Genomic DNA, 15,653 nt, shown 5'->3' with positions numbered 1-15,653 from the left:
TTAGCGAGTAATTACAGTGATTCAAACCAGTAATAACCATGCTAGGACTGCTTTATTCAGGTGATTGCCACATGGTAAGTCCGGGGCATTTGTACTCCGTGACTCTAATGTATTTTTATTTCTGTATAATTGGGAGAGGTTTCTCGCTAGCTGAGGCTCTTGACATATATAATGAGGACATCATTGGCAATGTTGACATTTTTGTTGAGCCTCCAGAATCAAATATCAACATGGATGAGGATTCAGGAGGTAAAGATGTAGGGTAAGTTATATTTAGCCCTATATAATGAAATTGCAAGGTAATATTTCTTGGAATTATTATTACAGACTTGCAGACTGATTAAGAATCTGATATCCCGACAGCTACGGGCTAATACTGAAATAAGCCATCAATGGCACAACACAACCCACACCCACGCCAGATTTGGGCACAGTTTGTCATCTACCAACCTCTGCTCATAAAATATATTTGATATTAGAAAGGGAAAATCAAAATCAAATTGCCGATGGGTAAAAGAGGCAGATTTTGACATCCCCTTCTTCATTTCCAAATTCAGGTTATTCAGGTATGAAAATTATATTGATAGTGAACATTTTTGAACAGTTTATAGACTGAAATTGTTGAGTACTTAGCTGAGGAAACTAGGTGGTATGCTTTGTTTTTGAACCACCCAGTTCCAAAGATCACTGCAGATGAAATACATTGCTTTATTGCAATATTGTACATTAATGTGTACAATAATTTGCCATCTAAACAGCACTATTAGGGCTTCGCCTACAATTTTGCATTGTCTCAGGCAATGAGAAGAGAGATTTCTTCAAGTCTGTTGGTTTCTTTATTGTGCAGACAATGCAGTGATCAACCTAAATTACAAGGCATGGAAAGTCAGGCCACTTACGGAGAGGATCAAAAGATGTTTTAAAAATTTAATATTCGAAGAACATCTGGCTTATGATTAAAGTATGGTGAAGTATTTTATGTGCCATGGCTGTAAATAGTTTATCTGCGGAAACCCAGTTAGATTTTGATACTACAAGATCTGGAACCTCAGTTCAAAAGATGGTTACCTAGAAAATTTTGAGGTTTATCAGGGCAAAGGTTCTGAGTGTAATACAGATTACCAGAATTCATTAGGCAAGGTGGCTGCCTCGTTACTTGTGCTGCTGGATGAGCTTATGAGAGGAAGAGCCACAGTTATCATTTTTACATGGATAATTTGTTTTTGTGCCCTGCACTATTCTCCTACTTCACATCCCTTGGTCATTCAAGCATTGGGACCATCGGCTGATGATGATGCTTGTTGTTTTAGGGGCCTAACATCGAAGGTCATCGGCCCCTGGGACCATCGGGGAGAATAGAATTCCATAAGGGTGTCCAATGCTGAACAGCCAGATGTTCTCTAAGGAGGATATTGGATATTTTGAGACAGATGGAGATGAATTACTTGTTGTAGGCAAGCTAATATCTTCTCCCTCTTCTTCATTCTCAGAAGCAAGCTCACTGTCAGCTTCACCATTCTTGTTATACTCACTGTGCAAAGAGTTGTCATCTGAATCAATGAGATGAATAGTTTCATCATCCAAACGAGCACACTTAGCCATTATGTACCCTCGAGAACTTAAGTAGACGTACTGTGTATATCGATTCATTGAGGGTCAAATTCTCCAGTTTCTTTGTAATTCTTGTGTGCGAAGAGTGGCTGAAATGATAGCGGTCTTGACAATGTCTTCATTGTCATTGCGCTCAACCACTCTAAGAAAGAATGACCCATATTTCATCAATATTGGCCCTATTAAATTAAACTAATTTAATACTCGTGCAGACACTGTCAAAAGAATAAATAATATACTTTGCACTAAAATATACACGGATATCGAATTTGAACGCAATAAATTAAGATGAAAGAAGGTAACGGTTTCATTTAAAGATTTAGGGCCTACCCTTTTACTGAAATATGATACCATTCGTTTTTCTTAATATAATTAAGGGAAATGGGACAGAAATTAAATGTGATAAAAATACAAGACAGAAACAGTGCTTACATTTAAAAGACATGTAAATGAAGAATATTAATTACAATCCAAAATAAATTGTCGGTAATAATAAAAATAAGATATTCTCATAACGTCACAGTAAAATGTCTTAAAAGAAACAGAGGAGTGCATTTTGTAAAAAAAATGTAAATTAATAAAATGTACGCTTCCTGCACACGAAAATAATTGTATTTGTATAATCTTAAACAGTGCGCTAGTTTTCCATTAAAATAATAATTTTCTAGCAATTCAAATTATTGGAGGAAACTAATTAGGGAAAAACGGGAAGAATGGTTCTTCATTACTTTGTTAATAGCAAGGGTGTTTGGAAAACCGTTCCTATGGAGTTATTGTCAGCGCTAATCAATCGTGCACATGTAAATTACAGTATAGCCAGTAAAGTTCACAAGTAAATTACAATATAGCCAGAATATTTAACCATAGAAACATCTTAATCACTTCCCGAGAAAATGGTGTTGGGAGTGACCTCTGAGTGCATAACGGGACAGGCCACACCTCCTGGACGACGAACACATGTAACATTGCCTTGGTTACTTCTCCTTCATCCTCAGGGTTGGCCAAAATCTTCACCCAAACATTACCTGTTTCCTTTTCCACCCCAAATTCTTGTGATCGCGATTGTACAAAACAAAATGCAATGAAATATTAACGTGCAGTGTGGTGCAGCAAATCTGGAACCACTGGCCTCTACGAAGGGATCAAAAATCTACACTCAGTGACATAAAGAGCCAAGATAACATGTCCTGCTCAACAGATAACAGTTTTCGAAGGTTCTAGGTGAGTTAACTCGTCATAGCCCGATTGAGTTATAACTATAATACCAATATAAATGGTCCGTTATTTGGACATTATAAATTTTCCAGCTAACTCGTTCTTGTTGCCAGCGTTTCGCCCCCATGTGCTAGGCTGGGCTCATCAGTTGGTACCTAGCACACCTACCAAGACGCTGGATAGTGCATATCATGGAGGCCACTGCGTAGGCTAATTGTAGCTACCGGCAGTGCCAAATGCACTATGAGAGACTTTGTCTCATTATCAAAAATTGATGCCTGCTTGGCCATCAGATGATATAGATGTTGATTCCCATAGGGAATCTGAAATATTTGTTCCGAATGAGTAAATTTATAATGTCCAATAATGGACCATTTATATTGGTATTATAAATTTACTCATTCGGAGCAAATAATTTCAGATTCCCTATGGGAATCAACATCTATATCATGAGTTATAACTGTCGGTAGGCAAATAAATTTATATTTTATTCAGTTACTAGCTGATGTACCCGTGCTTCACAACGGGATTCTCAGAAAAACTGACGTTGTGGTTTTCCTAACTGAAGTCAACATAGATCATTACAAAAACGTCAGTAGGTATGTAGCGATTAAAAGCAATGTTATCATATAAAATACTCGATCAAACAGAAAACCGCACTCTTCTGCCATTATTCCGTTAAATATGCACACTGCTCATTCCAATCAGTGCTTCAGAGTAGGGATCGAATAGTTTGAATGCTATGATGAACCAGTGTGTTATGTACCAGTAGTATCAGAAAATTTATGGAACAGAAGAATGGCATGCTTAAGAAGAAAGTTACTTAACTACCCATATAATTCCCGCCAAAATTCAGGCAGGCTGTTACACTCGGTACGACCGGGCGAGTTGGCCGTGTAGTTAGGAACGCGCAGTTGTGAGTTTGTATCCGTGAGATAGTGGATTCGAACCCCACTGTCGGCGGCCCTCAAGATGGTATTCCGTGGTTTCCCATTTTCACAGCAGGCAAATGCTGGTGCTGTACCTTAATTAAAACCAAGGCCGTTTCCTTCACACTCCTAGCCCTTTCCTACCCATTGTCGCCATAAGACCTATCTGTATCGGTGCGACGTAAAGCAAATTTAAAAAAATACTCGGTAGGCTGCAGTAATCCTATCTATCGGGGATGAGTGGTAACAGAAGACACAAAGCACATCACAATATTGTAGACATTCACATTTAGTTTTCTTTCGACTCTGTGATATTAGGTGTCTAATAAAATTATTTATAGCGTAGACTGTAGTTCCTTATTCTCCGACTTCACATACCGATTTTCATTAAATTCTGTTTACCAATTTTCTCATGACTCTGCGCTGATATGGACTTAGCAACAAAAATCCAAATTTATGAATATCTTTGTGATCATAGCCAGTACGGTAATAATGAATGAGACATAAATGATCGGAAATTTAATACCATATACCTTTAGTTATGTAGTATTTACAGATACAACCACTAATAACATAAATATTTGAGAATTACATTTTAGGCCTTCCCCTAAACTACCATTTCATTCAGCGTGAATAAAATTATTCATGGCCTAGATTATAGCAACGTATTGCTCGACTTTGCATATCGATTTTCATTAAGATAGGACCACTAATAATATAAATATTTGAGGATTACATTTCAGGCCTTCCCCTAAACTACCATTTTTCTCAGCATGAATACAATTATTTATAGCCTAGATTATATTGAATTATTTTCAGACAATGCCTACCGATTTTCATTAAGATACAACCATTAATAACATAAATATTTGAGATTTAACTTTTAGGCCTTCCTCTAAACTACCATTTCACTCAGCGTGAATACAATAATTTATGGCCTAAATTGTAGTGACTTATTCCCCGACTTTAAATACCAATTTTCATTAAATTCTCTTCAGCTGTTTTCTCGTGATGCGTGTACATACGTACAGACAGATAGACAGAAATTACAGAAAAGTAAACAGTGCATTTCCTTGTTACTGGTGACATGAATGATACAGAAATACCATCCTTTTTAAATTCTGAGCAATGTACAGACAAAACTCTTATTTTATATATATAGATGGAGTACATCATTATGTAGGATTCTCTTCTTGTAAATAAAACACAAATTAAAGCCTATTTAAATTTCCTGTGTAATATTTCCTCGGAGAGAGGCATTAATATCAACATATTGGAAATAATCCAGATGTTCAGTGCTGCTTGAATGAAACTTTTGAAATAGGAGGAGCTGAAATAAAAAAATTGAATTGTAGACACACTGTTTTTGGTGATATTAGAATTTTAAGGGGGGGAAAAGAGATACATTTTATGTAAATATGTTTGGTTTGTATGTAATTTTAAATATTTTATTTAGTGGACAAGCCTTGTAATTTAACTATAACTTATTTAGAGTAGTGCGATTTTAAAAGTTTCATGTAAATGACATTTCTTTATTTTAATTGCAAATTGTTCAGTCGTTGATGAAGAGAAACAGCGAGGTTCTTGAAACAAGTACGTCATTTTATTAATATAGATTAAATAACATCTTATAGTACAGACAAGGCAGAGATAGATCTTTGCAGTGATTTTCAGTGGTGTATTAGAAAGTTTAGAGTTAAAAAACTTAGTCACTAGAAAACAAAGTGAAGAAGGGAAACAATGCATTCTTACATTACGTAATACCATGAGGGTTTTACATATGTCCGTAGACTGCCTAGAAAACCTACATCCTAAGTCTTAACAGAAAAACCCTACATTAACATTTAAGGAAAACGTAGCCCTGCCTAACAGTTACATGCTAAGGGGAACGCTGGAATCTTCCCTTTGCCACATGTAGATGAAGTTCACATTGTTAGGTGATAGTACTGCCTTGCCTTACAATGCAACTGCTACGCTGTAGCTAGCCTCAGCCTCGTCCGCTGGCCCCCAAGAGGAGACCTCACTTAGTGTTGCGCTCTCAAAGTCCCGATCAGAATTGACGCATACGGTTCTAACTCACAACAATGTACAGCCAAAACTGGTTAGGATGTTTTTGTGGTAACCCAAAAAAAGTCATAAAAATGAAAAACAATTACGCTGTTAAATTTAAGGTTAGGTTTGAACGTAAAAATAATTACGATGAAAACAAAGAAACTAGTGTTTACAATTATAATTAATGAAATAAATAAATAATATATTTTAAGAACACCAACATAGTAAAGCATCAAGGAAAACGTTCTTAGGGACGCAAACTATGCATGTTGCTTACAATTATGATTAAAGTTATCATAGGAATGTCCAATATCTGAGCAATTTGACACGTTTCATGTGTGGATTAGTATCTGCTTTCTCAACAAACTTTAATTTTTCATCATTTGTGAACTGTCTAACTTTCTTCTTCTCCATAACTGAATGTCCTGCAAACCACTATGTGTAAGTACAGTAGGCCTAATTTATGTACGTTGTTACATAATTCACTTACGAATATAAAATTAAGCACCAACACGTCAACTGTATACATACGTACAGTAGACCTAATTTATGTATGATGTTACTCAATACACTTACAAATGTAAAATTAAGCACCAATATGTCACACGAGCTACTGTTGCGCAATCCAAACAAACATACGCACACATCAAAGACTGGCTGAGACTGACGCTCGCTGCAGCTGTAGGCCAACACGCTGGGACCATGAAATTAAGTTCTCTACCAAATCCTTACCCAGGCTAGCCGTTGTTAGCGCATCGTGCGCGCAGCTTTGCTGGGGATGCTCATTTAAATTTTTTATGGTGGGAATTACGAATGTACTAAAGAGTGACGTAAATGTGCTATCCAAGTCTTTTTAGCATGTATTTAATAGGACATGGACTGGGACTTTGGAATAATGATGTAATAACCATGGAAATCGCTATATAGGGGCGTCTTAACCAGTTTCGACTGTTATAAGGACAGGCTGAGGGGGTGACTGATTGATAGAAAATTCATCATAAGTAACAGAGAGCTGATTAGTTAATCATTACTGTATTGGTAACTTAATCATTACTGTAGTGGTAACTTAAAAGCAAAGGATAATCATCCAGGCTAGATCACCTAATGCAAAAAAAATACCTTAGAAAACAAACCAGTAGTGACATCTTGGGCTACACCAGCAGATTAAGTGGTCACAGTCAAGTTCCAGCAGTCTCTGTGAGATTTCTCTGTTAGCAGATGTTCGACTAACTCAGGAGAGGCCTACTACTGTCATAATATATATCATGCGTTTTGCTCTCTAAGGAGCATGTAGAACCATTATATAGCACTGGACTTCTTCTTCTTCTTATATTCCCAAAACTCCCTCATCCTTTCACTATGAGCTTGTCTTCTCTCTTGTGTCCAAGCATTTTTGAGTTTCAAGTTCCTGGCTGTTCGGTTCTTGGATGTGAACTTATGTGAATTGATTTTCTGTCTGAATGTTGTCCATATAATTTCCAGTGGGTCAACATTAATTTCTGCAATGTCGCTTTGAGAGTCTACCAACCATCGTGATTATGTACGGAAGTTCTCATGTGCCGGATTTTTTTGCAATGTAATGAGTAGTGAGAGGCAGGGAAGAGTAAAGTGAGGCACAAGAAATTTTCTGCTCTAGGAAGGAAGCATGACATAACAAGTTTGCGGACGACTTCTCTAAAGTCCTAATATGACAGGAAAGTATGATTATGAATAAATATTCAATATTCGAATGAATATTTGTTTCCTTTTAGGAAGTGATGGAGTCTTCTTTGTGCCACCGCATGTACATCACAAGAGTGCTGAAGGAGTTTGAGTGTGATACATTCCTGCCAGAAATCAAACCATCATTCACACCTGTCTTGTGAGTATTTTTATTTTATTCGTTTTACATTCCACTAACTACATTCTTATGGTTTTCGGAGATGCCGAGGGGCCAGTATTTTGTCCCGCAGTAGTTTTTTATGTACCAGTAAGTCTACTGACATGAGGCTGACGTATTTGAACACCTTCAGATACCACAGGTTCATGTATGTATTCTAGAGTTTGTAACAAGTTCTAAATGCTGTCATATATAACATATGTGTAAAATGTCTTACAATAATACAGTAAAGCTTTTTGTAACAGACACTTATGAATACTGTACTCTTCTAGATAATGGACATTTTTTAATTCTCCAGCAGAAATACATTCATACATGAAAAATTGCTTCTCAGTATGGATACAGACATAATAAAATAAGTATTATTGAATAACATTTTGAGTGTAATGGGCATGAATTAGAGTAAGTTTGAGAAACTGATATTGAACTGAATAGTTTTGAGACTGTATGACCCAGATTTTTTAAACAATTATTGCCTCTTTTTCTAAGATAAGTATAAATTGTTTACATGTTAGTCTCAAGTGGCATCAGTCTTCCTTGGGAAACTTCTGTATTCAAGTTCTTTTAATAATATGCTTTCTAAAATGCCTCCAAAGCAAAATATATCAACATTAAAAGACAAAACTGAAACTATCTTTAGGGCTGCCGACAGTGAGGTTCGAACCAGCTATCTCCCCAATGCAAGCTGACAACTATGTGACCTAAACCATGCGGCCACTTTCTCTTACCCTCCATGATCAGGTCCATTATTCTCCAAGACAACCCATACTCCCATTGCTTCATATGACCCCCACCACTTCATCCATCGAGTTCGTACTTAATCCTTTATCTCCTCATTCCTAGTATCCTTCTACTATTGTTCCCATCTGTCTGTACCAGTTATCATTCTTGCTTCTTTCTATGTCTGTTACTTCTAACTTATGAATAAGATATCCTGACAAGGGGAGGCTATGGAGATTGGGCGACTGATTCAATCCATCTTTGGGACACGTATAGGGTATGACCAGGAATATAGCAGGTGCAAGTAGTAAGGCTCAATTCTCAGCCATTTCCAAGAAATTAATTAATGAAAAATTGCAGTGCGCTTATGTGCAACTTATGTTTTGAGAAGTATTTCCCTCTTCCATTAACGGGTGCAGGCAACTGAAGTTTTTTAACAAATATTGCAGGAGAGGCATATGTTTTAACTTTAAGAAGGATTTTAAAAATGAGATTGTTGTAATTTGAAGAAGTGGCGTTTTTATCGATTTTTAGATTTTAATTTGGACTGTGAACTTATTTTAATATTCAGGTTGAATGTACTTCATGCATACTGTGTATACAGTGTGTTTAATGTGTTAGACCTTATTTTAAATGATTATTACTTTTGTGAACACCATCGTGTAGACAGTGTCTTATATCTTTCAGTTTTATGTCCAGTTCTTGCACTGAAATCGCCCATTAGCACTATCACTATCTTATCCTTGCTGTTGACCTTGACACTATGTCATCATTCAGTGCTTCATTAAACTTGTCAGCTTCATCTTCATCTGCATTATCACATGGTGATAGACTGAGACAATTCTTGTCCTAATTCCTACAACTGTTAAATCTGCCACATCATTCGCTCATTTATCTGCCTGATGGAAATTAATTTGCATAGAATAGTAATCCTGATGAACAGTCCTACCTTATACTCATCCCTTTCCCTTTTAACACAATTAAGAACACTTTATAATGTCCTTGCTCTTCCTAGTTTTTTCCCTTACCTGAATATTGTTAACTCCTAACACATCCAACACATCCTCTTTGCTGTCTCAGCCAGTTTTACTTTCTTTCTTCAGTGAAAATCCACAGCCTGTTTCCAGTCATTTGACCAGGTCAGGAATGGAATGAATGAAGCCCCCTTCAAGCAGCGAGGATGGGAATTGTGCCGGCTGCCGAGGCCTGTCGCACTCCTCTGGGGCAATGATCAATGAAATGAAATGAGATTGGAGAGTGTTGCTGGAATGAAAGATGTCAGGGAAAACTGGAGTGCCCGGAGAAAAACCTGTCCCGCCTCCGCTTTGTCTGGCACAAATCTCACATGGAGTGACCGGGATTTGAACCACGAAACGCAGCGGTGAGAGGCCGGCGCGCTGCCGCCTGAGCCATGGAGGCAAACTCTTTCTTTCTTCCATAAGCCCCTATAATATTAATAGCTTCTCATCGAATACCATTTTGTTCGCCAGGTTATTTGAAATGAGTTCCTCGCCTATCAAAAAATCTGGGACTCCGTTACTCCCATAGGTCCGAGGCTTGTTTAAAATATTCTGAGCTCTGTAAATTCTGTGAAGCAGGATGATACCCTACTTACACATAGTCCCAGTGAGGATCTCTCCTCTTGTTAGGGTCCACCGGTGGATTGTATAGTTCTAGCCATCTCAGCACAAGGAAGGCCCCGACTCAGAATATCCCCCTGTGGGTGGCGGATGCAGACGAAGAATTCACCCATGGTATCCCCTGCCTGCTGTAAGGGCAACTAAAAGGGGCAACCAAGGGATGATTGAATTAGAACCATGAAACTACTTGTGATCAGTACCATCACGTGGGAAAAGCCATGGGTCGCCTTTACTTGCGAGTAGTACCACTATGTTAGGTACGCAATAGGTTTGTAATTAGTAGCAGCAGAGAGCGGTTCACTGTGAGTTATTACAAGTAATGAAAATCATTTTATTTTCCGTATTGAAAGAATCATAATGTATTGAATAGGTTGAATAGGTTGGAGTCCAATAAATTCTCTTATATTATTATTCACTGTGAGTTTCCAGTACCTGTGATTAGTACCACTATATGCGGAACATCACGGGCTTTCGTTGCCTGTGATTTGTACCATTATGTGAGAAATACCACGGGTCTGGGCATTGCCTGTGATTGGTACCACTATATTAGCGACACTGTTGGTCTGCGTTGCCTGTGATTTGTACCCACTATGTGAGGAACACCACAGGATAGTACGAGTCCCTGTGATTAGTACACCTGTGTGAGGTGCACCATGGGTTTGCATTGCCTACGAGTGGCGCCATTATATGAGAAACGCCATAAGTCTCCGTTACCTGTACGACGTACAATATTTGTGAGTAGTACCATAATGTTTGGAACACTGAGTTTACACTACCTTTGATTAGTACCGCAACTTGAGAAATACCATGGTTCTACTTTACTAGCGATAAGTGCCATTATGATGGACCGTTGACCTGGATATTGAACCCCTTTAGACAGCAAGCTTTGGAAGCAGTACCTTGGTCAGTAACATTGTTTCTGGGAAGGTGAGGCATTGCTGATTGGATCCACTGATTGTTTTGAATTCATATTCATCTATTCATTCTTCATCATCACGTTTTGAATTCTGGTTTGTAAATTAATTTTGTACTTTTAAATTGTCATTGCATTTCGTCTCATTTCATACCATTAGGGGTCGATGACCTAGATGTTAGGCCCCTTTAAAGAGCAAGCATCATCATCATCATCATCACTGACTCAGAATATGTCTGAGATGCCCAGTCATATTCGATAGCAGCTGGTATCCCGATTCTCAGGACCACTTACTTGGCCATCAGCTGTTGCCCATGGTTCACGAACTGGTATGTGACTGCAGTAAACCACACAACAAACCATCAAATATTTAGTTGAAATAAATTTAAACCAATTGTGGCTTCTTGTTTACTACACGTGCTCATTCTCAGCTTAAAGAGAAGTAAATAATAAGTTATACTTTTGCTCAAAATTAAGTTTTACTGGCAAATTAAATGCTGAATCACAAAGTACGGTATTCTGTTTTGAGAACTCCAGTCACCAGTGTACTTATTTCACATGGAAATGTTGCTCTAATAAACTAAGCCAAAAATAATCAGTGACTATTACACAACATTAAAACTTAGCCTTTAAGTAGAGTTCAAAAAGCACTAAAAGGTTATAATTTATGAATGATTTAAACATCAGAATATTAAATAACTATACTATAAACACCATTCCTTTTCTCTTTAGTGTTTACATTTTCACATGACTATTAAATATTTTAAACAGAAACACAAGCATAAAGGGTCTCTGCGTGCCTAATTGATTACATGCTTTTGAATACCCTAACCTTTTTTTTTTTTAACACTTGTTGATTAATTAAGGCCACGGCCACTTCCTTCCCACTCCTGAGCCCTTCCTGTCCCATTGTCGCCATAAGACCTACAGTATCTGTGATAAGACGTAAAGCAACTTGTAAAAAAAATAAAAAATAAAAAAGAATTAAGGCCTCTGCTTCCTTGCCCTTTCCCATCCTTGCAGGACTGAAAACCTTCTGTGTGTTAGTGCAATTTTAAACCTGTAGCTTAGAAAAAAATACATGCATTCCTCTTCAGGTTTTGAAAAGAACTGGTTAATTTATGGCTTGATAAAGTTCTGTGCATTCCTGCACAGGAATGACTGATGTTCATTTGTTTGAAAATCTACCTTCCAACCTTCTACTATCCTATAGTTGACAGTGATGTAGCTCATTTGTCTTTCTATTGTTCCATGGCTTTCCCTTTACTGTTTTAATGAATATTTTCTGTGCAGTTAAATGTTGTTGTTTGTTTGTTTTGTGTCGTGTTTTTTTGATAGAGTTATATAATGTGCGTGTTTGTTTGGTTCCTAGGGATCCGAATGTTCCAGAAGGAATTCAGGAAGAAAATGGTATCCAGTATGGATATGAAGTATATCAACAGCTTCAATGTTGAATAATGAGAATTGGTGAACAGCAGAATGTATATAGTATTCATTGTAGTAAGAGAAAGATGATTTAGAGTGAACAAGGGACAATGTACTGTGTAATTATATAGGTGTTTGATTGGACAAATGAAAAACCTTCTCCCAGTAATCATTCTTGGAAATGATGTACCTAATTCAAAAGCCATATAAAATATGTTGTACTTACAGTAAATACTCGGGTAAGAAAGCTAACAAGATCATCAACTTCATGCTTATCCAGCTTTGCCACAAGGTTTGCTGTTTTGTATGCCAATCGCCACTTCTGTGGAACAAGATCTGCATGAGGAGAGACTTCGGCGTGCTTCACGTCTTCTTCGAGCCGATCGAGCCATCGTTTCTTAGATTCTCCCACGGGCCGATGCCCATCTGGGTTGAGATGCAGCTCCCATCATCGCTCAGAAATTACTGCTGTTGATATGATCAAGTTGCGTGAGACCAAGTGCCTGGCCAGCATTCAGAACCATGGAAGGCAACCAGGCACTGTGCCAGGGTATCTTAAGATTCTGGGTAAAGAGTACAGTGCCATACAAATGTGGTTAAAGGAGTAGGGCACCACACTTGGCATAAATCGTGTGTGGCGCAGTGGAGAAATATTTAAAGTAAATCACATTTCCAGTCATATACTGGGCTACCCAAAGTTATTTCATGGAGGTGCTCAATGAGAATTGAAGTGACATCAGCCATGAATATAAAAAGGAAATAGCATAGTGCCCATAACAAAGAAAACTAAGTCCTGAATTAGAATAACCCACAGTAGGATGTACGAAAAGAATGGATAAATGAATAAGTTCAATAATTCTAAGTTACTAGATGTATGTGCTGGATAAGAGCAATCCCTTTCACAAATTAACATTTTAAAGTATGTTAATTTAACATGCCAGTTGGCATACGTACATTTGGTTAGACATTACATTTCTATTGTACAAAGTTGTACTTAAGATAATTAGATGAAAGAAATATTAACCTGATCTACATCAGTTTTTACCAACAGATTGCATAGTGAGCCAGTTAAAAAAATAGTCTAGGTTAATTAATTGCACAAAAATTCATACTAGAATTGATTATCATATTCCAATCCTCTACTAAGGATTTTCAGATTTAGAGCAATATTTAACAAAGAAGTGATTTCTTAACATTTGAATACTATAAATGAAAAAGTAAGCAGACCCAGCCAACAGCTGAAAACTGCAAATGATGATGATGATGATGATGAAGAAGAAGAAATGAAAAAGTGTCTAAGTGCCAACATTGAAAAACTTCAGGTTATTTCAGTTAAAAAGGGTCTACATAACAACCCAATGCATGTGTAAAGGGCTTGTAGCCAAAATGCTGCAGGAAGTAGTTTTTAGAACAACCTGAACATGTAGCTGGTTGTATCAACAGTAGTACCTGTAAAAATAAAGTGTCAAAGTTCCACTTTTCTTCCCTAAATACACCTGCCTTCACAGTGATCAGATAATTTTGTAAACATTCCACTTAATAATACTAGAATGCAAAATGATATTTGTGCTGAAAAACAACTTTTAATCATATTTAGCTGACAAAATTATCCTTACCAATAGGGTCCGGATTTTTAAAAAATGTACATGCAAATGCATATTTTGAACGTTATTGCATATATAGGTATATTTTTGTCTTATGCATGACCGATTATCTAAGATTTCTGAATGAAATGAAAAATATAATGAACTCTGAATATATTTTACATCCCTTGGCTACACGAGAAGCCTTCCATGATCAAGGACAGTGTTTTCAGTGTTGCAGATGGATAATGACCTTTTCCACAACAGCTATTTCCTTCTTTCTGACATTTAAATATAAGCAACTACATAAGTAGAATCAGGCAGTCTTTGCCAGAAGAATGTTCCAAGCAATCAGTGCCATTGTACAAGTATTGCCCAGTTTTGTGCGTCGATGTAGAACGATCATTTTCAGCGTATAAATTAATTCTGTCCGACAACAGAAAGTCATTGACCCCCGAAAACATTGAAAAACTGTTAATAACCTACTGCCATGAATAATTTTACAAAGAATGAAACATGTTTATCAATTTAACACTGAGTTAAAATTAAATAATGTGTTTATTAAGTGTATTTTGTTTTATTTTTAGTGCATATTTTCATACATATTTTCAAAATTTTTAGTGCATATGTGCATGTGTATTTGTGGAGTTTTTAGTGTATATGAATCCGGACCCTACTTATCAATCAATCACTACTGATCTACATTTAGGACAGTCGCCCAAGTGGCAGATTCCCTATCTGTTGTTTTCGTAGCCTTTTCTTAAATGATTGCAAAGAAATTGGAAATTTATTGAACATCTCCCTTGGTAAGTTATTCCAATCCCTAACTCCCCTTCCTATAAACAAATATTTGCCCCAATTTGTCCTCTTGAATTCCAACTTTATCTTCATATTGTGATCTTTCCTACTTTTAAAGACACCACCCAAACTTATTCGTCTACTGTGTCCTTCCACGCCATCTCTCCACTGACAGCTCGGAACATACCACTAATCACAAAGTTTATACAAGGAGTAATTTTAATACCACCTATTCAATACAAATTTATTCCACTATAGTGTGGTTAAATACACATGGAAATTATCAGAAATTTGAAGTACATGTTTCGCCCACTATTTATTGGGCATCATCAGCTTCAATCTTAAAACACATAATGGTCTAAGGAGTCATAATAATTTACGTAAAAAATATTGATGAATATTTACAAGTATTAATACTGTGGATGCAAAATTTTTACTGTAAAAAAATTCGTATTAAAACAGAACTTATACTAAAATCACTTTGAAAAAATGATGTGTTCATCTGAAAGTAATAGTCATATATTGTTTTTAAAAAGTAGTTCATGTCTGACACTGAAATGGATCTTCTTGATGAGAAGCTTAAGCAATATATATTACATTAGGTAAACAGAATATCAAAAATAAGGCGTCAACAGGATAAGAACAAGACGGTTAAAAGATGCAGTAAAAGTTCATATTTGAAGCCAATATTTAAAATAAGGATGGAAAGAAGTAGTTGAATTGAAGGCAGTGTAGTTTATGACGTCTTGGAAAGTTGGATTAAAATAGTGGTATGTCGTGAAGTGCTGAAAAACATCGAAGAATTTGCCGTAAAACCCTGCTAAAATATCGAATAAAAGAAGGTAGGCTGGACAACAAATTCGTGTAACAGAAAATGCCTCTTGTAGA

General features: G+C 36.7%; 1 protein-coding gene across 1 annotated transcript in view; it reads left to right on the top strand.

Annotated features, from left to right (window-relative positions):
• Positions 1-14,532, top strand: part of Dhfr (dihydrofolate reductase) — a 143,205-nt gene extending 128,673 nt beyond the window's left edge. The window contains exons 4-5 of the mRNA XM_067147224.2: positions 7,559-7,668; positions 12,332-14,532. Of these exons, the coding sequence (XP_067003325.1) occupies positions 7,559-7,668; positions 12,332-12,413 (192 nt within the window). The 3' untranslated portion in view covers positions 12,414-14,532. The remainder of the gene's footprint in view (positions 1-7,558; positions 7,669-12,331) is intronic.
• The last annotated feature ends 1,121 nt before the right edge of the window (positions 14,533-15,653 follow it).

The sequence above is a fragment of the Anabrus simplex genome, chromosome 5 (assembly GCF_040414725.1).
Source record: "Anabrus simplex isolate iqAnaSimp1 chromosome 5, ASM4041472v1, whole genome shotgun sequence".
NCBI lineage: Eukaryota > Metazoa > Arthropoda > Insecta > Orthoptera > Tettigoniidae > Anabrus > Anabrus simplex.
Note: the sequence above shows the minus strand (reverse complement) of the source record. Positions and strands in the feature narration are given on the sequence as shown.